Here is a 25,437-nt window from a genome sequence, read left to right on the forward strand (position 1 = left end):
AAGCTGCAGTCATTCTTCACTGCTAAGGTCTTTTGGATATTTACCATTCAGATCTCAGCTCCCCACTCCTTCCTTCTCTCAAGAGACTGGAGAACTAAACAGTTTATTATGATATTACAGATGACAAAGAAGCAAAACTTAATTAGTCAGAAGAAGAGATTATTTTTATTACAACTGTTTAAAAAACAGTCTGGCTCCTTCACCACATGCTTGAATAGACTGTTTCAAAAAAATATTCTCCTCTCAAAAGCATCTGTGGCTTTTACTCTGTTGAACAAAGCCAGAGACTTTTGCCAGTGGGTAGGATCCCCTTCCCTTTGCAGGCTTCCCTCAGCACAAGAGTAATGTCATCTGAATTTACAACCCTGATTTTCTTTGCTTGAAAAGAAACAGGTAGAGGAACAAAACCAGAGATTTGAGACTTTCCTTAGGCATCCATGAACAAATTACTCCCTTCCCCCTGTCTGCTCTGCCCATCTTACACAAAGCAACAGGAGGTCACTTTTTTTATAACGCCTTCCTTCCCCCAGGTTAGGAGTTTTTATTTGCAAAAGAAATTCAAAGAGACACCAACATCAAATGCAACCCCTGAGGCTCTGCCCAACCTTCTCTCCCAGCTTCTCAGCCATCTCCATTAGTAGTGCAAAGCCACCATCCCCTTGTACATACAAGCTTTTGTAACACTCCTGAGCTGAGCATCAAGACCAACAACGTCAGAACGGCCCACAGGGGTTGAAATGGAGGCAGTGTCCACCATTATCATAAGAAGGCCACTTTTAATGCCTCTTCTTGCCTTTAGAAAACCATAGGTAGATGATTCCCAGTTTCCACCTCTGAAGCCTCTCTATTGTTGCCTTACATGGTAAAACTACAGAGCACAGGCATGCGACAAGCATGTTCTTAGTGAGAACGCAGAGAGGATCATCAACACACTCTTCATTGTATTTGGGTTTATGGAGCATCCACCATAAACATAATGCTCATTATTGTTCAAGACACAGCTTTCTTTTGATGAAAACACTCTTCATTCAGTACAAGAACCCAGCCTGACCAGAACTGAGCAACCTCCAATCCCATGCTGGGCTCGTGGTAAAACAACGGTCCAGTCACATTGCTCTGAAGAAAGATCTCCAGAGTGTGAATCTTGTTGCTTAACAAACTTCAGCCACAGTCAGTTTTTCCTCCAGGATGCACAGATACCCTGTGATCAACTACTTAATTAGAGATGGTCTGAACACACACAAAAAATCTGTTGAATGCAAACTGACTTTAGCTGTGGTTTGACTTCAGAAACATCCATTTGCTGATGAACAACAATTTGGAAGAAAGATTTTCTCCTTTCTCACATCAGCTCTATCCCTTGAGGGTGAAACTGTTGGGGTTTTTTTGCCAGCCAGAGCCTTTTTGGATAAAGGCTGTGCTCACACTCAATGCAACACTGCCAAACTCCATAAGAAGATGAAAATCTGTTTAAAAGGATCACATTAGGTCTTACCTTCTTGAGTTTTCCACTCTTGGTGCCCACAAAAGCCAAGGAGTGGTTCTTGTAGACGTAGGCAATCACAGATGTCATTCTGTCTCCATCCTCAGTGAAAATGGGGAGTCCTCGTACCATGGATGATACTCCCAAGGGGGCATTCATATCCAGGCCACAGAAATTGTCATCAATTGTTAACAGCTGTAGACAAAAAAAAAGAGGATTATAAAAAAAGCCTTGAAGCCACTGGGATTTTTCACCACTTGTGAAATATCCATCCAAGCAGGGACACCATTGCATAATGTGCTCAGACTTTATGAAGGCTGACAAATCAGTGACAAAGGCAGGACTGGAGAAATACAGAAGTGGAAAAAAAAATGTCCAGAGTTTCATAATGAGTTATAGACAGAAGGAGAACTGGAAACTTACTCCTCTTGAATGACAGCCCAGCAGGATACATTACATTAAGCTTTTTTCCTACTGCTTTACCAGTCAAGACCCAGCAATCAAAGACAAAGTCTGCTGAAAATGCCTGAAACTTATCTTGTTCTGTCAAAAAAAAAAAGTATGCACATCATTCCCATAGGATTCAGAGTAAGAACCACTGAGTTGAGCCTCCACTGGGGAATAAAATAGACCCTGGCCTGCCCTTCGACTCCAAGACCCAGTAGTAAGGCTCACACCTACTAAAACTAAATAACCACTCCCCTCACACCTGAAAACATTGTAGCATCACTCATGCTGATCTTGGAAATCACAATCCCCCAAGGCATGTCCAGGCATGGGCTGGGAGACAGCTGGTCAGCTTAGGCTAAGTCTGCAGTAGGGACCATGCCAAGGATTAAACGTTACAAACAGTGTCTGCACACACTCCCCATTCCTAGGGTTATCTTAGTCATAGAATAGAAACATAGAATCATTTTGGTTGGAAAAGACCTTTAAGATCATGATGTCCAACTGCTAACTCAGCACCTCTAAGGCCACCACTGCGCCATGTCCCTCAGCACCACCAGATACGTGGCTTTGAAATCCCTCCAGGGACTTCACCACTGCCCTGGGCAGCCTGTGCCAGGGCCTGGCAGCCTTTCAGGAAAGAAATTGTTCCTAACACCTAATCTAAACCTCCCCTGGCACAACTTGAGACCATTTTCTCCAGTCCTATCACTTGCTACTTGGGAGAAGAGACCAACAGGCACACCCTCCCCATACATCAGAGTTTTAGCTGATGACAGGCATGCCCTCCCCATACATCAGAGTTTTAGCTGATGACCAAGATAACAGATTCTCTCTCTTATCCCCCAACTAACTTCCCAGGGGAAGAAGGCAGAGAGACTTTAAGGTTAAAAAGTTTTCCTAGTTTTTTTGTTTGTTTTCCAATGAAACAATAGAGAGAGAGACTTTAAGGTTAAAAAAAGTTTTCCTGGTTTTTTTTGTTTGTTTTCCAATGAAACAATAGATACTAATAATATTAATGATGAGCTGAATTACAGAAAAACACACAAATATGGAACTCACACTCCTCAGCTGGTTATTACTTCCCAACCAGACAAGTTTCCAACTGGACTCTGCAGCAGGTATCAGTGCCTGAATCCAAGGTCCCAATGACATTCCACAAAAGCCTTGGAGTGGCTAAGCCAGTTCCACTCAGGAAGGCAGGAGAAGGCAACCTGTCTCCATGGAAGGTGTTCTCTCTCAAGAAAACAGAATGCAGCAGCACAGGAACATATGACAAAGAAGCCCAGCCAAAACACCATCCAGAAAAGCCAAAGGAGAGCTTGCTGAGGAGCCATTTTATACTGAGCACAATGAGCAGGATGGCTGTGATTAGTACATTTGGGTCACCTGAACCATCCTCTCCTCCCCTCAGGCACAGCTGCTCCCCCTGCTGTAATTGCCACAGCCCAGGGAGCTGGGAAGGCTCTGGGGAGCTCTCAGGTCACTATGGCCATAGCCAACTTCTATCCTGCTCTTCTCAAACCAGGACACTACAATCTCCTTTCAAGTAGTTGTAGAGAGCAAGGAGGTCTCTCCTCAGCCCCCTTTCCCCATGCTAAACACCCTCAGCTCTCTCTCAGCTGCTCCTTGTTCTTGCAGACTTGTGCTCTAGATGAGGGCACTTAGTGTCTCATTATTGCTGAGGGTGTTTCTCTGGGCTTCAGGGAGTTACACAAGTGCAGCAACAGAACACTACAAACAACTCTTCTACCTCATGGCACCACCTGAACAGCAGGTGAGGTTGGTACAGGTTGCCAATATGAGGATCTTAACAGAATAAGACAAACAAAGATGAAGCTCCAAATATCACAAGACACAATTGCTAAAACAGTGAAACTTGAATCACTTCCCTGTGACCACTCAGAGCACTGAAGCTGAGTATCCACTTAAAATGTTTTGCTAGGCTAATCCCTAGAAAGGCAATAATTAATTGTACAGGAAGGTTGCCTAATTTTCATATACAAGTTATAAAGGATCATGAAAATTTCCTTTATCTGAGCTCAGATCCTTCTGGAAGCATGGCTAGAATAGGGGCTGCTCCTTACTTGAGCTCACAAGCAGTAAAAGCTTAATAGTTAATGCATTTTGTCCTCACCCAGCAATTATAGGGAATAATTACAGATAGTTTTACTGAATGGAAAAATAATGTATCCTAAATGTATTTATAAACACATAAAACCTATGAGGAATTCAAACAGCCATTAGTAAGGAACAGCTAGCCTGAGCTCTGGCCTCCAAGAGCCATTAGTGTTAGTGGCCTGCCCTTTTGGAGATAAAATAACAGCTCAAAGAGCAATTACAGATCAGATCAGCAGCCACCGTGAGCAGCAGACAGGATGATCCTAGTCTACAGTGCCAGGACAAAGTCTAAAGTCTGCATCCTACACCCAAAGGCCAAATTCCTCAGAGATTTAGTGCCACTGATCAGATGGCCACATTTCAGAGAGCCAGGACACCCCTACTGATGGCAGGACTGCCAAAAGCTGAGTGTTTCTGTGGATAAAGAGAACACACATGGCTTCATCACATAGATGGAAAAGCTGCAGCTTGATTACTCAAGAAGTACAACTACCCAGGTCTTTCTGAAAGCCATGAGACACTGCCTGGATCAATGCCCTGGATCACCTTCTGATAGAGCCAGTTGATTGCTACAGGATTTAACTCAAGCTAAGCCTCTAACATGAAGGTATATCATGCTTTGGACAGAAGGCTGCACTATATGACTTGTTGGGGTCCCTTCCAACCTCTTATGGATGCAGAAGGTGAGAAGAATCTGGGTATTGAAGTCAGGGCCACTTTGACTGGAAACTCTTCAGTTCTCAAAGTGATGTGATCTGTGTTTGAAGGCTGTAAGAAAACTATGTTTGTGTCTCACTCAAGCACGTGCTCTGACAGGCTGAGAGATTCATAGTTTCAGAGCTAAAGCAAGAAATTCCCTTCTAAAAAGGAAAGAAGGAAGTGCATGGGAAGAAAGTCCTGTTTTGTCATGGTTTTAAAGGAAAACAAGAGATGGGAAGTAGCTTTCTTTGTTACCATGAGGATGAAGAACTTAATAGTGCCAGCAGACATATAACCTAGGGTGCAGCATCTGGAGCTCCATCTCAAACAAAAGGAAATCACACCGACAAGCAGTGAAATGAGAGCAATCAAGCAGAGCTGGCACAGTCTGAGGCATCCTCCTTGGTGTAGCCCAGCCTCCCACACACTCCTCTCCCTGCAGCACAGCCAAAACCAACTACTCCACTTGAAGCACTTGTCTGAAAGGACCCAAGCAGTCATCTGGTCTGCCTTCCTGGCCCAGGACCTCAAATCTCAGGCAGGAGCTGCCTGTGCTGTTTTGCAGGGAGATACAAACTACTTCTGCTTTGCTCCCCAGGCAGAGTCTGAATCTGGGAGACTGTAAGGATCCAGCACTGAGCCCTCTTAACACACTCTATCAACTGCCAGGATGTGTGAGCCAGAGTATGTGATTGTTGTAGATGCATATCAGAGCTCACATAAGCAGAAGAAGCTTTCATCCTCCTGCAAAACCCTAAGAGGATATAGACCTAGAGAACCCAGAATCAAGCACAATAGCCTGTAGCAGATCTGCAGCACATCTCCAACCTGTTAAGCCATAATTATTCCCATTGCCACAGGGTAGTTCCTCCTCCATCAGACTGGGCCCAGCTCCAGCTGAACTCAGACCTACCTTTAATGGGGCTGATAAAATGGTTTTCCCCCATACAAACACAAAACTAAATTTAATCCAATTTATTTAATCTTACTTCCTGGATATTACTTACAAAAGGACACAAACTTATAAGAAGGATTTGAAAGAAAGATGGGGACAGACTTCTTAGTAGGACCTGAAATGATAGGACAGGGGGTGATGATTTTAAATTAAAAGAGAAGAGATTCAGACTAGATGTAAGGAAGAAATTTTTTACAGTGAGGATAGTGAAACATTGGTACAGGTTATCTAGAGAGGTGGTAGATGCCCCATCCCTGGAAACTCTCAAGGTCAGGGTGGACAGGGCTCTGAGCAACCTGATCTAGTGGAAGGGGTCCCTGCCCATGACCTGGGGCTTGGACTAGATGACCTTTAAAGGTCTCTTCCAGCACAAACCATGTTGTGTGGGTGCTGAAGAAACCATCACAGAATCATCCCAATTGGAAAAGACCTCTAAGGTCTCTGAGTCCACCCAGGGGAAAGAAGGAAAAAAAAAAAAAAACACCAAAAAAAGCACACACAAAAAAACCCAAGAAAAAATCCCACAAAACCACAACCACACACCCCACAAAACCAACAACACACAACCCATAAAAAACCCACCATGCCCACTAGAGCGTGCCTGGAAGTGCCACATCTACACTTGTCTTTGAACACATCCAGGGATGGTGACTCAAACCACCTCCCTGGGCAGCCTGAGCCAGTGCCTGACCACTCTTTCAGTAAAGTAATTCTTGCTAATATCTAGTCTAAACCTCCCCTGGTGCTACTTAACCCAGGTTTATTCACTTGGGAGAAGAAGCCAACAGCTACTTCTCTACAACTTCCTCCTTTCAGGTAGTTGTAGAGAGCAATGAGGTCTCCCTTCAGCCTCCTCTTCTCCAAACTAAACAATCCCAGTTCCCTCAACTTCTCCTCACAGGACATGTTCTCTAGACTCTTTTCCAGCTCCATTGCCCTTCTCTGAACATGTTCCAACAACTCAATGTCCTTCTTGTAGTGAGGGGCCCAGAACTGAACACAGCACTGGAGGTGCTGCCTGGCTGAGTTGTGGTTTGCCTTCCCCCCAAAAAATAAGAGCCAGGCCTGCAAACCACACACCACACAAAAACTATTTTCATTGAACATATTTAGGTTATTTCCTTTGGGGATCATCTGCAAAAAAAAAAAAAATAAATGTCAGCAAATGAAGCCCTACAAATAAACCTCACCCAGCTTCTGTGCAGCTGTGCCTCTCAGCTGCACACAGGCCTTTGTAAAGGCAGAAATACAGTCATCTTCCTCAGCAAAGAGAAACACGTAAGGAAGCTTGGATTTATGATGAAAGGGTCAGGAGTTGCAAGCACAGGTTTATTTTCCATTCCAGACACTCCTAGCAGCAATATAAAGTAGCCACATTCAGCTCTCTGGAGCTTCCTGCTTGGCAATTTCACATGAAGGACTTTCCAGAATGAAAGCAAAGGTAAGGACATGAATTCACTCTGCTCACAATGCTGCTTCTGCACCAGCTGGGATACCAGGGAGGGCCAAAGGGAAGATCTAAGGAGGCAGGGATAGGATCAGCAATTCTCACATCCTGAGCTGTTAAAATATAACCCAGAATTTCATGGTACAGTCTGTAGGCATCTCAGGAGGAAAGGGGGGCCTTGCAGTTGAGATGCTAGACTGGAGTCATTCAGTTCATCATTCCACACCAGGTTCCCACCTGCAAAAGAGGGAATGTTACTCCCCTCCCTGTGCCCCAGGAAAGCTGCTAAACACAGGTTTGTAAGGTGCTCTACACATGCAAAATATCTTCGTGTGAGAATGATTGGCAGCTCCCAGGGCGTAAATGCCCTCCTGAGTCCCACCAGCTGCCTCTCCCTCTTGGGCTGGTGTGCAGAGGTTATGCCAGCTGTTGAGGGGCTGCAGGCTGCTCCCACCTTTCCCTCCTCCATCAACTACCAAGGGGGTCAGCAGCAGCCAAGACACCGTGGCCAAGTGTCACATTCAACAGTGAAACAGGAAGGATGTGCCAAAGAATGGGCCTGATTTACAGGAGGATTCTGGCAGGCATCTACCTTCTCCAAAATCAAGCCTATCAAATAAATAATTAATACTTCCAAGCCCTCCTGGAGACAATGGTTTTACAAAGCTGGTGCTGGCTCAGTTCCCCAGGGATTTGCTGAGCCCCAAAAACCCCCAAACTCAGCAGAAGGGTTAGAGGTCTGATTACAGCACCTCCTTCCCTGCCCTCATCTGATTCCCCAGCAGAAGTGGGCACTTTGGAGTTGCACAAATGGCTGAAGCACCAGAGATTAGGGAGCCCATGCAAATGGTGCTCATCATAAACTGTAGTTGTCCCTTAAACACCTGCTTTATCTATTTGCCTCTGAAACGGCCCCTGATAAACAAATGTAGCTTAATCCATATTTTGGGAAAAGCCTTGATAAAGGATCAGCCATCCCTCATTCCTCCTTGCTTTCACTCCAGTGAAATTCTCCTCCCCAGTCAAAGCACTGGGGATTTTTCCAGACACCTCAGCAGGCTCCAGAGCAATTCTACAGACAACACTGGGGATAAAGACTGTCCCAGCAGCCAAGTCTTGCCTGTGATTTACAGCTAATACCTAACTGCCCTGTCTTCATATGGTGGCAGGTACTTGGCTTCTCACTCTTGTTATCTCAGGTTTGGCCACACCAGATGATGGAGGGAAGACATATATTATGGCTGTCTGGGCTGCCAACAGGGCCAGGGAGCCAACAGCAACAAGAAATCAACAGGAATATGCATTTGAGTCTTTGCAAGGAGATATCCAAGGTCTTTTCCATCACCTGACTAGGATCTTCTTTCCTTCCTGACTGCAAGGACTGAGTGAGAAGCTTGTGGGCATGTGTATTACTCAGTAGGATATTTAAAAATCTAAAGATGGAAGCCCCAAGAAAATCAACCATGAGGAACTTCAGGATACCTGTACACAAGCTAGGAAATGTAGGGTCTAGAACACCTAGTACAGGGGTGAACCTGGCCCTAGCATTAGTACCTTGCCATCCTTCAACTGGGTTGGCACTGCCACTGACCTCCTGCAGTTCCTCTGCTTCTGGCCATGCTGCAAATAAGTCTCTCTTCTGATTGCTCTGAAGCCAGTGGACTTTGACTCGTCTGACCAGCCACAACCTGTGCTGTGGACTTCAGCAGAACCAGGACATTTCAACCCAGTTGGCTGTGCCTGGCTATGAGGTCATCATAGAATCATAGAGTCATAGAATCATGGAATGCCTTGGGTTGGAAGGGATCTTAAACATCATCTAGTTCCAACCCACCTGCATGGATAGGGTCACCTTTCACTAGACCAGGTTGCTCCAAGCCCCATCCAACCTGCCCTTGAACACTTCCAGGGATGGGGTTTCTACAAGTTCCCTGAGCAACTTGTTCGGGTGTCTTACCATACTCACAGTAAAGATTTTCTCCCTAATGTCTAACCTGAATCTCCCCTCTTCCAGTTTTAATCCATTACCCCTTGTCTTATCACTACAAGGTCTTGTAAAAAGTTTCTCCCCATCTTTCCTGTAGGCCCCCTTCAGGTACTGGAAGGCTGCTATGAGATCTCCTTGGAACCTGGAATCTCCAGGCTGAACATCCCCAGCTCTCTCAGCCTGTCTTCACAGGAGAGATGCTCCATCCTTTTGATCATCTTTGTGCCCTCCTGTGAACTAGCTTCAAGAGTTCCATGTCCATCTTATTTTGGGGGCTCCAGAACTGGACAAAGGATCTAGTGCAGAGTGGAGACAACTTCTCTGACCTTCACCTCATGCCACATCATTCACATCATTTGATGCCTGTTACTGTCCTCCCCACCACATGCATTCCTGACAGTGGGTCAGGCTGTGGGCTTGGCCAGTGAGCATCAACAGCTGTAGACTTTTGTCATCTGCCATTCAAATGCTGTGGACAAAAAGATGGGAACCCTGAGCCACCAACCAAAGATAGCACAGATCACCAACCAACCCACTCCTCAGTGGTTTGCTTGCAGTCTAATCACATCCAAAAATATCCAGTACTATTTCCCCAGGGTGCTTTGTGATAAAATGGAAGTTGGATAAAGAGCCAGCACTTGGAAATACATTATTATTGCACAGCACTTTTCACTTGTGCAACCACAGCCATGGCTACCATGCAATTACATGTCACCATCCACAAGTGACAGTAACTTCACCAATTACAGGGAAATTACACCCACTATGCTAAGAGATTTTCATTCAACCATAACTCAGGAGCTGAAGAACAGGGGAGAAAGTTACTCAGATTGACTCGAACTGGTACAGCCATTTGGTTTTTAGGTCTGTAGTTTTAGTATCAGTTCAAGGGCTGGTGTCAAGTTACCAGAGTGCTGCAGAATCTTAATGTGGTACAGACTTTTTATGCCTGCATTTATGTTCCTGCAATACTGTGAGCATAAGGCTTCCCAACAGTCTATACCATATACCTCCAAGTCATAAAATTTGCAATTTCCTGAAGAGGAGGCTGCCTTTCTTACAGAAACCAACAGGTTTCTTTAGTCTTCAGGCCTTTTGCTGAGCAGAGCTGGGTGATTAGTAGTAAGAAGGAATTGTTGCCATAAATTTAGCACCTTCTGAGTCCCAATTTTCTGAATGATTAGTGTGCCAAAAGATGTGCACAATGCACATGGGTTAGTGAACCCCTAAAAATTGTCTACACCCCAATATGACAAAAATTAAGCAATACTGGCAGTGAGTTTGCTTTTCTGGAGATGCAGACCACAGCTTTCAGGGTCTGCTGACTCTGTGTCACACCCACAGAGCTAGTGAGCAGCAACTGCAGATGCTTTTTAGCCCATTGCTTATTCTCATACTCCTTTTCCCAGTTTTGCTAAGCACAGTGTCTTAATACTGGCATGGAGCTGGTCAGCAGAAACATTTCTGCCCTGGGAGCAACACTGAGCAGTTGGAAGGAAACAGTTAATGCTCCCATGAAGGAAAATCCAAGACTGATTTTCCAGAGAACACATCATAGATAGCAAGTGTGCAATACCATCCTCAGCAAAAAAACCATCAGGCCCTGGCACAGGTTGCCCAGAGCAGTGGTGGAGTCACCAGCCCTGCAGGGATTTCAAAGCTGTGTAGATGTGGTGCTGAAGGACATGGTTTAGTGATGGCCTCAGCAGGGCTGGCTTAACAGCTGGACTTGATCTTTTCCAACCAAAATGATTCTGTTATTTTAATATACTTACTTCTTGGTCACTTGCATAGAAAGGGCTTCTACCATTACAGGTGAAGATGCAATTAAGGACCCAACCTGAAACACCAGCAGGTTAATGAATCTGTGTTACTGGCAGATGGTGCACTGATACCAGCTTCACTATGTCCCTCAGCTCCTGTGTCAACTTCACCTCCCAGCATCTGCCAGGAGAAACAGTCACACTATGTCAAGACAAACGAGGAAAGTTGCAGAACAGGCAATATTTTTCAGTGGGGTATTTACACTCTGTGTGCTTGGATATTTTAACAGGAACTTCAGTACCTGCAGGGGCTACAGGAAAGATGGAGAAGGACTTTTTACAGGGTCATGGAGTGGTAGGGCAAGGGGAGAGTGGGATGATTTTAAGCTGAAAAAATGGGAGATTTAGACTAAATATTAGGAAGAAAATATTTTCTGTGAGGGTGGTGAGACCCTGGCCCAGGTTGCACAGAGAAGCTGTGGCTACTCCATCCCTCAAAGTGCTCCAGGACAGGCTGGATGGGGCTTGAAGCAGCCTAGTCTGGTGGGAGGTGTCTCTGCCCATGCAGGGAGTTGGAACTGGATGATCTTTAAGGTCCCTTCGAACCCAAAACCAACTGTGATGCTCACTTAAGTGATATTTTAAGAATTTTGGTTAAACCTCAAGAATCCAATACAGACAAGGAAGGGGATCAGTACCTCCAGCAGCACTGCAGAGTGTCAGACTGAAATAGTGCAAGCACTCCCATTTATGGAGGTCTTCACAACCCAAACACCACTGCTGTTGCAGCCAAATCTCCCTTTTGCATACATCATCTCCACTGCCTCAAGAAACTTCCAACATTACAGTTCCAGACCTCAGCATTAGCATCCCAAGTCATGCAGCTGGGGTGAAAAGCAGATCCCTGAGGTGTGTGGCCATGGAGTTTCATCCCCTCACAGATGGCAACTGTACCTACAAACAAAGAGGATGGATGGGACCTGAAGAGCAACAAGTGTGACTGTAAAAGGAAGCTGAGCTCCTCTGCAGCCCCATAAACTTCCCCTTGCTGGCTCAGAGGCTGGAGGATAATATGGATGAGACTCTGAAGGATAAGCAGAGGAATATGATCTCTGTGGCTCTCAGCTCAGTGCTTTTCCTGAGCTTCAAAAAATTCACTTAACATTTTTCACACCCCCCCCAAAAAAGAGATTATTACATGTGGAGACTTTGCCTTTGAAACTGCCATGGTCTATTGGGTAAATAAGCATTTAGGGATTTTTCAAAAGTGAAGTATTGATCAAATAAGCTGCTAGGGCTTTTCTGTAAGAACATATCTCAGCAGCAAAGCTGTGCTATGCACCTGAACCACAGTAGCACTGGCTTCCCCTGGTGCTGAGATGAGGAGAAAGAGTCCCAGAGAGAGAAAATCTGAGGTGAAAAGGGGTTTCTGTGTAGGCAGAAAGACCCTTTTGAGAGAAGTGCTCACCAGCTGCTGGATTTTATCCTAAAGGATGGTACATTTACATGATCAGACAAAGGTTGTCTACATAACGAATTCCTGGATACGTCAACTGCAGTGATGCAAGAGGAGAAGAGGCTGGAGCTCTTTCCTCTGTCAGTTGTGCCCTGTGACCCTGGGCATCCTTGCCACAACAGGGGTTTCTCTCAGGCACGTCATTCCAATAGAGACACCTCACAAAGAGACATTCCCTCCCCCAAGTTACAAACTCCCATGTTCATCTTCACCAGATGGACACAACAACCACACTGCAGGGCTCTTCTAAGGTCTCCACAACAATACCAGTGCTGGCTGTGGCAATGCTGAAGGGTGTAGGAGTCTTCTCCTGCAGACCTGCCCTCCCTTTCACAGACAATGATGTGTCTGGCCCATTATCTCCCTATACTTGCTGGCAGCAGGATGGTTAAACCAGCATTTCTGGAACATTTCTGGCAGCTGCCAGGCACCCCTCATTCCTATTCCAGGGATGCACACCAGCACCTTGCAGGATGGAGTCCAGCTGCCTCCCCTACACCCACACCACCAGAGATTCTCCACTGAATCACAATTACTCTCATTATTATTTTGTTATACAGACAAAATGATCATTTGGGCTGCAAAGAGCCACGTTCACCGAAGGCGCTTTATAAATTAAACAACAATGCTGCTTTGCATGCAAACAGCACCTTCAGCCAGAGATTCCCAGAGCTGGTTGAAAGCATTAATTAAGCCTCACCACAGCCCTGCAAAGGTAAGCAAAGTGTTGTAATGAACAACATGTATGTGCTGTTGCTCTTCAGCATGGGGAAGCTGAGAGAGCTCAGCTGGGTATGAAAGGCCCCAGCTTGTTCATTGAATAATAGAGAGTCACAGAACTACAAAATCACAGAATGTTAGGGGTGGAAAGGGACCTCTGGAAATCATTGAGTCCAACTCCCCTGTCAGAGCAAGACAACCTAGGGCAGTTGACACAGAAATGCATCTAGGCTGGTCTTGAAAGTCTCCAGAGAAGAGGACTCCACAACCTCTCAGCAAGCCTGTTGCAGTCTTCCATAAACCTCACAGTAGAGAAGTTTTTCCTCATGTTGAGGTAGAACCTGCTGTGTTCTAATTTGCTCCTTGTCCTATCACATGGCACTACTGAAAAGAAGTTGACCCCTCCTGCTTGACACCCACCCTTCAGATATCCCCTCTCAGTCTTCTCTAAACTAAACAGTCCCAGGTTTCTCAGCCTTTCCTCCTAAGGCAGGTGTTCCAGTCCCTTAACCACCCTCATAGCTGAGCTCCTGGGCTGCTCATCTGTATCAGGGAGTTCTGCCTGATCCTATCATCTCTCGGAAAGTTAATTTAAAGAAGCCACTTTATCAGTTTAAACAACAAACTAAAGCACTTGAGCCCTGAAAAGAAAAATCTCCCACTTGTCACCTCTATCTGTACAGATCTCGGTGCTCGAAGAATCCAGAGCTCTTGTGTCAGCCAGGTATAAATTCCCTCAAGCCATTCAGCAAAAAACTCTTCCTGCCTCTGAAAGTGGGACTGTGGAAGCAGAAGGTTGCAGCCAGCCCTCAGAAGCAGGGACACTATTACCATTATGGCCTTGTGTTTCTTGGCTCAGGATCCTGACCAATAGCCCCGACCCACTGGTAAGTGCTGGGTCATTCCCTCATTAGGAGCAGCACGTTTTTATTATTCCCTTCTGCCTGCTTCCTCACTCTGCCTCTCCCACTCTCTCTCTCTCTCTTAAATATGAGCCTGGCTAATAGTGCTTGTTTACAGGATAAATCAGCTGAACAAACCCTATTATATTTTGGAACACTGACAACGACGGGGTAATGACATTGAAACAGGGAAAATGCAATGTTGTTCCTACTGATCTAATGTCACCCACATGTTCTATCAGCTATGCCAGCTCCAATCCGTCCTGGAGGAAACAGAGGTCTCCGTGTATCTCTCCAGGGCTACCATTTAGTTGCACATGTATCTGGGTGTCTTGCCTTTCTTATATTTCAAGTACCTCTAAATATTTTAAATATTATCAGAGTCTGCCCCATAAAACAGAAAACATTAGAGATGCAATGTTTACTGGCTTTTAAATTGAAGCAACTAGTGGCCCAGGGAAGATGTCTGCAGGAGAAAGATGCAACAGTATTTCAGCAAGGCACATTCATCCACTTACTGATATTTATCTGTGGAATAAAGCAGAGCTGCAGAAAAGGGCACTTCAGAGGCAGATGTGTGCAGGACACCCAAGCCCCCAACTCCATCCTCAATTTGGACTTATCTACCCCGCCAGGTTTACGCTGGCTCTGCAAACTCCATGTTCCATCCCAAAGCTGTTGTAATGTTGCCCAAAAGCTGGGCCAGTGTTAATAAACTGTCTCTCATGTAAACTGACAGCAAAACCATATCTCACACTAGCACAGTCATGCAGATGCCAGGCTGGGAGTGTTTGTTGCAGAAATACGGTCTAACGAGACTTGGACATCTCTCTGTAGGTACAACAGCCTTTCTTGTCTCCATCTTCACATCAGCCAGCCTTGAGGATGAATGCTTCAGACATTTCTGTTATCCTGCCTGGCATAACAGGGACCCATGTTTCCATACAATTTGGGTAAACAGAGAAATGTTCTTATTTCAGGGGGAAAAAATAGTAAGAAGTCTTATGTTATATATGTGCTGGAATAGAAAATAAAAAGACATGAGCACCAGGTCATTCCTAGAGGTTAAACATCTTCAAGGACTAAGACAGACCCTGAACTGATTTTCACCCCCATGGCTACATCAGGCAAGCAAGAAGGGGTCTGTGCAGGATTTGGCCCAGAAAGCAGTGCTGAACCCAGTGTACCCTGAACCCCCTCCTCAACAGAACGGGTATTGTACAAACTCCGGCGCTCGGCTGCTCCCGGTCCGGAGATGCCTTAAATAGCTTCAGGATCATGAAGGGAGCTGGAGTCACTTTGCTTCTGGCTCTTCCAGGATGGCTGGATTTTGCTTGCTGCAATTCTTTTTTTTTTAAAAATACAAACTGTTGCAGAAACATTCCTCTCAGCCCACAGGACGACCTCCTGGCGAGGCAATATGAGGTCACGTTTGCGAAGTAGCTGATCTCCGGGCATGGAAGGGAATGTGAGATCCTATGGAGCCCTGCAAAAATGCAAGGCTGAGCCATGGGTGACCACAGGGCTCAACCACAGAAGAAAACAGCCTGGGTCACTGGCAGGGAAGATCAGTTCCCAGAAACAAATTTGACTGCCCATGTGGCAAGTAATGCAGGATAGCAGCACGAGCAGTGATGGAGAAGCTGGCGCCTTGCTCATCTGCAGACACAGCTACTGGGGGACCACCAGAACCTGGGGCTGATGCTGAGAGATGCTGAGCAGCTGAGGCAGAGTCAACCTGGTTCAAAGTGGGGGAGGGAGCTGTGCCTGAAATATCTCAGACACAACAGCAACTCAGCAGCCTTGGGCCCTGCTCTGTCCTCAATGAACATTTTGTGTGAGCGAGGTCAACGAGACTTGGGGGAGCCAGGAGAGAACAGCACTGTGGCTGGTTTGGCACCCAGCCACTTAAAGGCATAGGGTTTCCTCTTGCTTTATGCTTGGGAAGTAAAGAAATGGGTTTGAGAAGGAGGCTGTTTCCAAAGCATGCTTTTTTTTTTTTTTTTCCCCAGGACAAACAGTGAGGATTTTGGAAGGAGAAGCTGCAGGGTCAGGGAGTGATAAGAAGGTAATTAATTCCTGCCAGCATTATTGCTGCATGCACACTGATCTGGAAGTATCCTTGCAAGGGCAGGTGTTTAATACTGAGGGACATACTTAATACCTCAAATGCAATCTCCCTCTCTGTGCAATTAGGCCCTGGTTTACAGCCTTTAAGTGCAAGCTTCACTTGCTGTAGATGTTTAAGAGCTTTTGCTTTTCTCTCCCCCTGGACCACCAAAGCCACTTTTTTTTCTTTTTTCCTGCCTGGAGTGCAGAGCACTTTATAGAGGCAGGAAAGTGTCCTTATCCCCCTGCTGGGTGAAAGCAGAGAGGTGGCAGGTGAGAGGAAGGACCACTACTGAGGAAAAAAAGTGGAATGAACCCACGTGGTGTCTGAGAAGCCCCTGGAAATGAGTTCCTACCAGGTGGGAATATACATGCCCACTTAAATAAGTAGGGGGGTTTTGAGGATGCCCAGAGGACTGGGCTGTTGCCAGCAGCTATACCCAGAGAGCTCATGCAGATGCTGGAGAAGTCCTGTAATGCACTGCTCAACCACATGCACCTATGTGGAAGGAAAACCATGAAGGTCTTGTTCCTGCAACTCCATTAGACTTCAACCATCTTGTCCCTGGCATGAACGCTGGGCATGGTAATCAATGAATTAGTGCTAATTAGTTAATGAACCTGTCTGGCTACCTCACAAAGGAAGAGGTGGGGAGACTTTCCTAATTCCAGTTATGGAGAGTCCAGGAGCTTGCTCAGAGTTCTGGAAGTTTGAACTCAGCTGCTCTCAATTAGCCTGAGGAGCACGGCCCCAGACATCTCTGGTCACTTCCACCACTGACAGTAATTGTGAGAAATCCCAGCCATGTCACAGGAGAGAGCTCCCTGCTCCACTTCTGCCTGAGCTGCTTCATGTAGCAAGACAATATGACATTTCTCTGGAGTGCCTTTCACCCCAGAGCACAGCCAGCTTTTCAGGGGAGGTGATGGTCAGACCTGCTGGAGATGGAGAAATGAGGAGTGAGAAGGTAAGTAGGGGAGATTTGCAAATCACAGAGCTCAGCTGCAGAAACCCTATGCCCTACCCCTGGCCCATGGTTAAGTAAAGCCCACCATCCACTCCAGCCCCCGGTGCCAGCAAGAGGACACTTGGCTCCTCTTATCAAAGTTGCTGGGCTCAGCAAGTCCCTCCAACAACACACTCCACACACATGCACACACACTCCCATCCAACACAAACTGATGGGACCAATTAGACAAATAAAGATCTGGCAGCAATAAGCCTGTTTGCTCCGTCTCTGAGTCTCCAGTGAGCATTCCCAGAGAGGCATGCCTGTCTTTCTGAGGCTCCAGCCTTTGCACAGTCTGGACTGCCTTCTTTTTTTTTTTTCATTTCTTTTTTTGTTCCTCTTCTTGCTTGCATCTTCAGAGAAAGAAGATAAAAGCACTGTTAAAAGTTGACCAAAAACTGACTTCAGCTGACCATAAACCCATTGGATCTACAGGCATGAGCCTGCAGAATTTGGAGCAAAGACATGTTTGCAAAACTCTTGTGCAGGATCTATCCAGTGGAGATTAACAAAAAAACAATTGTCCAAGCACGAGTGGCATTGGCCTCTGAAAAGATTTGCTTAGGACAGCCTGACTGGCAAGGGCTGACACTAATGAAACCAGTAGCTCCTGCCTGTGACTGTGAGTCATTCCCCTGGGAAAGCAACAGCCTCACGTCCTGGTGTCAGCAGAAACAGGCAGGGGTGGCCTGTGCAAAATGTCAAGGCAGCAGCAGGCATGGACCTCCTTTGACACATTCCTATTCCTCAGGGCTAAGCAAAAATTAACATCCCTTTCACCCCAACCTTTCCTTTTAAGGGAAAAAATAAGATAGATAGAACAGTTCCTGCTTCTTGGTTGATAAAGTGATTATTTTCCTTGAAGTGTCCCTTCTTTCCAGCAGCTCCAGCCCATGTCCTTCTTTTTAAATGGATCTTTTGTTGTCCCTCATGCTAGAGAGCAACACAATAGCAAGAATGATATTCCCTCTTCATGTAACAGTTGGGAACATTGGGGATGGCACAAAAACCCAGGAGTCCCTGAGCTGCAACTGTACAGCAAGTCATGTTCTACTGTGCCTTCAGCCAACCCTCCTGTGAATCATGGGTCATGCTGCTCCTCATCTTGGTGTCTCAGAGGTGCTCTGTCAGACCTGTGTGCTCTTAACACCAGTGATGACAAATGCAAGCCCTTGGAGGATGAGAAAATTCATTAGGGAAGTTGTAGGAAAGTCGTGGCCACTGCATCACCAACAGTGGCCTCACCAGGAGTCAAATTGACTGTCCCATACCATCCACAAAATCCTTCTGCCACTTGAGATAGAAATGGCCCCTCCTAACTTGCAGGCATGGAACAGAAGGGAGCTCATGGGTCAACCTCAAGGACCAAGCAGCTTTCATCCTGGGATGAGGTGCTTATGTTGCCAAAGCAAAACCCTGTGCACCCAGATGTGGCTGACAGTCATCCCTGGGAGATGTAACTAGCAGCTTGCCCTCCACTACCTGCTCCTACACTCAGCTGAACTCCACAAGCACAGTAGTACATTCTTGGTGGGTATCAAGCACCTAAGATGTGTATTGAGGATGCAGGAAAAGCAGGAGGGATCAGGAGAGCAGACTCTACTTGAGGAAAAGATGTATGGAGGAGACACAGAGTTCTCAGGGATCCAGGTACCAGTATCTGCAAAGATGTTTTGGGGAGTTACTGACTTAGGTTTGCTTTGAAGCATCAGAAACACAGGAAGCCTTTATAGCCAAGTCACTCATCAGACAATTGCCTGGGTCCCTAAATTCCACCTTGCCTGCCCTCTATTAGCAAAGTGTTGGGAAAACACAGCCTAGCTCTTTACACAAAGCCTTTTGTTGGCTGGTCAGCTTTGGAAAACTTTCTTTTCTCCCCAAGTGACTGTGGTGCCATGAAAAACAGGAAGAGGTTGAATACAGTAATTTAAACAGTCAGATTCCATTTCCTGGCCAAAGGAAAAGAAAACACCAGCAAAAGGCAGAAGCCAGGTGATAGTTGGGGACAGACAGTTTTATTATCTTGGACAGATACTTGTGTTGTGTATCTGGTAAAAGCTACAATGATGGGGGTGATAGCTTTGCATTTCAGGGACTGGAGTCTGTCAGACTGCAGAGCAGCAGGTGATGCTGGGAGGGAGATCATGCTGATGAGGATCTCCCAAGATAGCAGCCCTGGGTTGCAACCAGCTGCTAAGTTGACAGCTGGGATCACAGGCCAACAACACACTTTGTCTGGGACTTCAGTGCAAGCCAGTAAGAATTGTCATTCCTCTCCCATCTCCCTAGCAGGTCTTGGTACACTCATGATGTTTTGGGGTCAGTCTCCAAGACCCTTCCCCTCTTCACGGGGGAGAGGAGCTTCAGAGGGCTGGAGCAGTTCTATGGGGACAGGCTGAGAGTTGGGGTGTTCAGCCTGGAGAAGAGAAGGCTCCAGGGACATCTTAGAACAGCTTCCAGTACCTGAAGGGGCTACAGGAAAGCTGGGGAGGGACTTTTTACAAGAGCATGGAGTGATAGAGCTAGAGGGAATGGCTTTGAACAGGTAGAGGAGAGAATTAGGCTACACATTAGGAAGACATTCTTCACTGTGAGGGTGCTGAGACACTGGCACAGGTTGCCCAGAGAAGCTGTGGATTCCCCCACACTGGAAGTGTTCAAGGGCAGGTTGGATGGGGCTTGGATTAACCTGTTCAAGTGGAAAGTGTCTCTTCCTATGGAAGGGGAGTTGGAACTGGATGATGTTAAAGGTCCTTTCCAGCCCAAACCAGCCCAATCATTCTATGATTCACCCATGCTTGTATGTCTCTCCCAGCAGTTCACCTGTTTTATTCCCAAAGTAGAGGGCAAGCCTCCCCTGCCTCTACTACTGAGCATCTCAGCAGAACAATTGTCACTGGACTTCAAAATGCACCTATTTTTAATCCTATTCCATAGTAATGAAAATAACAAATCCCCCAATAATTGAGTCCTGTACTGAAATGGCCAATTTACCTCTCCATCCTCCTCCTAAACTGCCTTCTTTTTAAAAAAAGAAATTCAGCATTTCCCAACTGTATCAACCATTAAATGCAAAGTTTATGACACGTATTTAAACCACAGCCTTCTTTATCCAACACGAAGGGCTTGGGGTTTTTTTGCAGCTTGAAGAAGCCTATTTATTTTCCCTCCAGAACAGCCCTACCTTCTCCAACACCCTGCAGGTCCTCACTGCCCCTCTCCCTGCTGCACCACAGACCTGGTCACGTTTTGGTGACACACCAGGCTCTTGCTAGATAGTCAGAAAGGGTGAAGGTGGTCTCTGTGGCTGTAGAAGTAGGGATGGCTTCAGTATCAGAAAAAGAGCTTTAGGTTAGACATGATGGAAAGCTTCCTAGCAGCAAAGACAGATCATGGAGAGAGAGAGAGAGAGGAATTTCCATTGCTGAAGGTTAAGAACAGGTGAGACAAACATTTGTCAGGCATGTTTTAAGTAGGGCAGAAGGGTGAATCAGATGACCTCATAAGACTTCTTTTTTTCTTTTTTTTTTTTTTTATTCACAGACACATTTTTCTCTGATTGTATGAATTTCTAAGCATTTAGGGTCAAGTGTACTGTTTAAATATAAGCTATTATCCTGTATTTGCAGAGAGGGGAACCAGAGAGGTATTACCTGGAGCTGTTCATCACCTGTGTGAACATGGGCAATTTGCAAATCAACTGCCCAGACATAAAATCTATAATTTATTTCTGATTTTTATGCTGAAGATTAACAGGAGGACGGGGATAGGAGAGGAATTAACACTGAGAATCCTCCATTCATCTCTGCATGTTTGTAATTCTCATTCTGGAAATTCTTCTATTGCATTGCTATACATCTCCAAGATGCACATGTTGTTGGCAGGAGAGAAGCACCAGTTCATTCCACAGCTGAGTCTCCATTCTTTTCCTTCACATTGGGTTTGCAAATCAGACCAGGGCAAGGCTCCAGGACATCCAACACTGCAGGATATCTGGAGATCTAATGCCTCCCTCTGCATGTTGCCCATGAGACACACTTCATCCAGCCCAGCTGGGTTCCAAGTCTGACCTGACCTCAACTTTTGCAGCTTCAGTTGCCCCAGCCAAGCTGCCTGACCAGAGAAACTGCAAGCTCTGCACTCTACTGCTCTGGCCAAGTGCACCATAACACTGCAACCCTCTAATTTTTTATGTGCATACTGCAGGTTAGGAGAGCTGCACCAGGAATGATCCCCAAAAGACTTCTCTTGCCTTGAAGTGGCCTTGAGCAAGCATTACACCAAGGCAGGAACAGAAGCATCTTAACATATGGATCCTCTTTGAGTCAGTTACTGTTATTAGAAAAATATTTGTTACCAAAAGCCAGACTTGACCACACACCAAGAAGCAAGGACAGTGTGGTGAACCCAGCTCCACAACCAATGGTCCTAGAGTTAATACCACAAAGAAAGGCTGGAATATGCCTTCTACCAGTGTTTCCCTGCCATGCTTGGTAGGAGTTTCCCACAGCTCATCTCTACCCATCTGCTCAATGCCAGGCACATCAGCTGCATCTGTGCCCATGCAGGATTTTGGCTGCTGAGGACAGTGCAGCAGAGCTGAATTCAGGTCCAGCCTTGATCACAGACAGGTTAATCCTCTATTTGCACCTGCAGAAAAATATTTGACATCCACACAAAACCAGGAGAAGTCTCACTGATGGCTTTGTAATTGGTTTTAGAGCTGCTTCAAATAGATGTGCTGAGAGGCAGAGCAGTGGTGCTGGTGGATGCCTGGCAAGCAGGACATCAGAAAAGGAGATGAAGCCCTCACAGATGTGTATCCAGGCTCCAAACTACTTCACCAACCATCAAATATTTTCCAAGCTTAGCAGCTGGACTCTGCAACCCTCACAGCAGCCAAGTCACTAATACCTCTTCCCTCGGGCAGCACAGCTGATCTCAGGCAGGGCTTGCCAGCAGCTCTAAGTAGACTCATTTAAGGAGTGGGCAGCCCACTCAGTTACACTTTTCAGACTCCTGCTTTTTCTTCAAGGATCTCCAGGCTCTTTCTTTAGCTGGGAAGCATTAGCATCTCTGATTCACAGTGAAGAAATGCAGTCACAAATATGCTCTAAGACTTTTTCCCAATAGGTCACCCAGTTCCTGGCTCCTTGTCCTCTCCCCAAATTCTGCAGTCCTGTTCCTCCAAATTTGGTCTGATATATTAGCCTTTTTGGTCTGGGCCTCACACTAGAAAGCTATTGACCTTTCTGCTCCTGTCTAAAGCCACAGAAGCCAGGTGGCCATGAGGTTTCAAACCTCCTGATTTGAGAGGTCCAGTAATGCAAACCTTAGTATAGAGCACAAGCAGAGCAGATTTGCAAATACATGGAGAGGCTTAACAGCCCAGGAAAGAAACTCCAGTGGGAAGCTCCCAGCTTAAATCTAAAGTCAGCTCTTTGAATGTGCAGAGTCCTTGAGGCTAAACAAAAATCAAAGCCAGATTTGGGCACAGCCTTTCTCCCTGAGCAATATTCCATAGGGAGCTAGGAATAGGAAGGTCTAGGAAGAAGGGGTCCCAACTTGTCCCTCCACATGTTCAGTGTAGGATTATGAGAGAAGTGCAAGGTAAAGCAACCATGCTGAGACCTATAAAAAGGAATTAGGGCAGAGTAGGGTGGGATCAGTCTCCTTGAAATGAAATTTCCATCTGCATTCCTCTTGGTCCATCATTGTCCTGCAAGGCAACAACAGCAGGGATCCCCCAGAAAAGGCCTGAGTACAAAGGAAAGCTGGAGCCCTGGCTGGATCCCCTTACCTGAGCCCTGGCTGCCTTGAAATCATGGGGCAGGAAAGTGCTCTGGTGTTTCTCTCTGTTTCCTTTGCTGAGAAATGAACTTGCCTCTCACTTGAAAAAAAACTAATTAAGGAAGGAAATCAAAGCCCAGCAAGGCTGCTGGAATGTTGGTTTCTGTGCCTGTTATCAGAGCCAGCCCTACATTGGTGGGGTGGGCATAGGTTTCTGCAATGACAATTTAGTGAACTCGCAGAATAAACTCAGTTTCTTAAGACCATTCTTAGGTCAGGTCAACCAGCCTCTTCCCTAGTCCTGTTCTTAAATCTTGCAGGATTTAATCCTTGATCTGCAGCCAGGCCTTAATTTTTCACTGCAGAAGCAACACAGAGCTGGCTGGAAACGGGAACACAAGGGATTTGGATGGTTAATGGCCAGTGATTCTCAGCCCTAGAAGAAACAAAGCTCTAGCTTCACAAATCCTGCTCCGACTCCAGCCCAGGGAAATGAAATGACACCAGCAAGCACAGAAACCAGCACAAGATGTTGACATTATCTGGGTCCTGTTTTGGTTTAGGTTTGAGTCAAGACTGCACAAGGAAATGTGATTTCACCTCAAACAAATTGCACAGAGAAGTAACTACAACAAGCAAATTCCTCCTAAATATTTCAAGGCCCCTTGACTTAGTTTGACATCAAACCACTCATGCCCGGGAAGGTCAGAAAGTGACTCTTTCCTCAGCTTGCCTATGAGCAAGCTGAAGGAGAAACTGGTTAAATGAGGTGGTGTGGTGAGCAGGAGGCAGAGCCAGGACTGGGATGAGGCTGTCTCAGTTCCTTGGTCCCTGCTCTGATGGTTGAGCCATGCCCTAAGACCTGTGAGCACACAAGGGGGTGAAAGTTGGGTGTTTGGGGGCTTCACTTACCGCGCTGCTACAGGGAATGTCCTTGACTTTGAGCCAGGCCAAATCTAATGTCCCCTCCCCCCTGTAGCAGGACTGCAGTCTGTCCTTGATGCGATCGTTGATCTTTTTCAGGACAAAGATGCAAAGAGCAGACTCATCCAAGGACTTCATCTTCCTTTTCTGCCCCTTGGAGAACACGGTGAAGAGGATATCATCCTCAGGGCCAACACCCAAAGACCTTGCTAAGATGGCTCCAGCCTTAGACAGGTAGGCTGCCTGGAGCAGCCTGTACTCCACCCCATTCTTCTCACAGCCAATGGGCACCTCAACATAGGAGTTGAAGGCTGTGTCCTCCTTACAAAGCCTGACCAGCTTGGAGGTATAAACTTGCTCCTTCGTGGTGGAGCCAGGTGGTGAGATCATCTCGGGCTGCAAAGTCAGGAAATAGACAAAGTTACCACTGCTGAAACCATAGATGTAGTAGATATCAAAGTCAGGGATGATGGTAAAGGTGTCTGAGGGGATCTTGATCATAGAGGCCACAAACTCGTCATGAAAGACATATGCAAACATCCCATCTGCCTCGGAGTTCTTGGTGAGCTTTCTGCTGGAAATAGTGGGGAAATACTCAGGTTTGCCATCCACAGCAGTGGCAATGAACAACTTGTCATCCATGTTGCTGTAAGAAACAATGACTCCAAAAACAGAGCCACTCTCATTCACCCCAGAGAGATAATGCTCCTTCTTGTGGAAGGGCTCTCCCAGTTTGAAGAGATCATCCAGCCTCAAAAGCTTGCAGATGCCCTGGTAAAGACTCCCACAGGCTATCAATCGATTCTCCTTGTAGTCTATGAGGAGCATTTTGTTGATGTTGTTAGTGGGTGTCAAGGGCTCATTGCAGGTTTGGACTATCCTGGGAGGATAACACTTGGGATTATCTTCATCGGGACCAGTCTGGTGGGTCACCAGGACCTTCAGGTCACTGGAGAGTTTGTAGATCCTGTTGACAGCTCCCAAGTAAATGTGCCCAGTTCTTTCATCAACCACCAAGTGATTGAAGTTTCCCTCTGCTTGGTCTCCAGTGAAAGTGATGAAGGGCCTCTTTGGTTGAAGTGGCTGTTGCCTACCAAGAGGTGACACTGTGGTGGATAGCAGGAGGTGAGAAACCAGGCAAGTCCATTTCCACATAGCTGGTGACATGATTAGAAAGGTTTGTATTCCCAAGGGAACGAGGATTAAAAGCTGTAAGGGTCTTCAAAACACCAATTCCCTGGCAGGTTTTGTCCTACAAGCAGAGAGAAAAGAAAACACAAGTACATTACTATGGAGTATTCCTCCCTCCTCCACAACCACGCCATCATCAGAGCACATTTAACTGCTAATCCTCCCTTTCTTCTAGTCTCTGATCTCTCTGCTTAGAACCATCACAAAGAGAACACTCCTGAAAGAAAAGATGCTGGTAGAAAGAGTAGTAGACACATGGCAGAATAACAAACCAGCACCCTTTTGCTCTCCATTACACACACACGTGCCCCGTGGTCCAGCACAAAATATTCACCAAAAGCCAGAGCAGTGCAGAGGCTGATGGTAGGAACAT

The 25,437-nt window shown here is 46.2% G+C and overlaps 1 protein-coding gene across 1 annotated transcript in view; it reads right to left on the reverse strand.

Annotated features, from left to right (window-relative positions):
• PLXNA4 (plexin A4) overlaps positions 1–25,040 on the reverse strand; it is a 443,819-nt gene extending 418,779 nt beyond the window's left edge. Inside the window, exons 1-2 of the mRNA XM_009998100.1 lie at positions 23,862–25,040; positions 1,496–1,678 (exon numbers count right to left, since the gene is read on the reverse strand). Of these exons, the coding sequence (XP_009996402.1) occupies positions 1,496–1,678; positions 23,862–25,040 (1,362 nt within the window). The remainder of the gene's footprint in view (positions 1–1,495; positions 1,679–23,861) is intronic.
• Positions 25,041–25,437: the final 397 nt, after the last annotated feature.

Source organism: Chaetura pelagica, unplaced genomic scaffold (assembly GCF_000747805.2).
Source record: "Chaetura pelagica isolate M959 unplaced genomic scaffold, ChaPel_1.0 scaffold224, whole genome shotgun sequence".
Lineage (NCBI taxonomy): Eukaryota > Metazoa > Chordata > Aves > Apodiformes > Apodidae > Chaetura > Chaetura pelagica.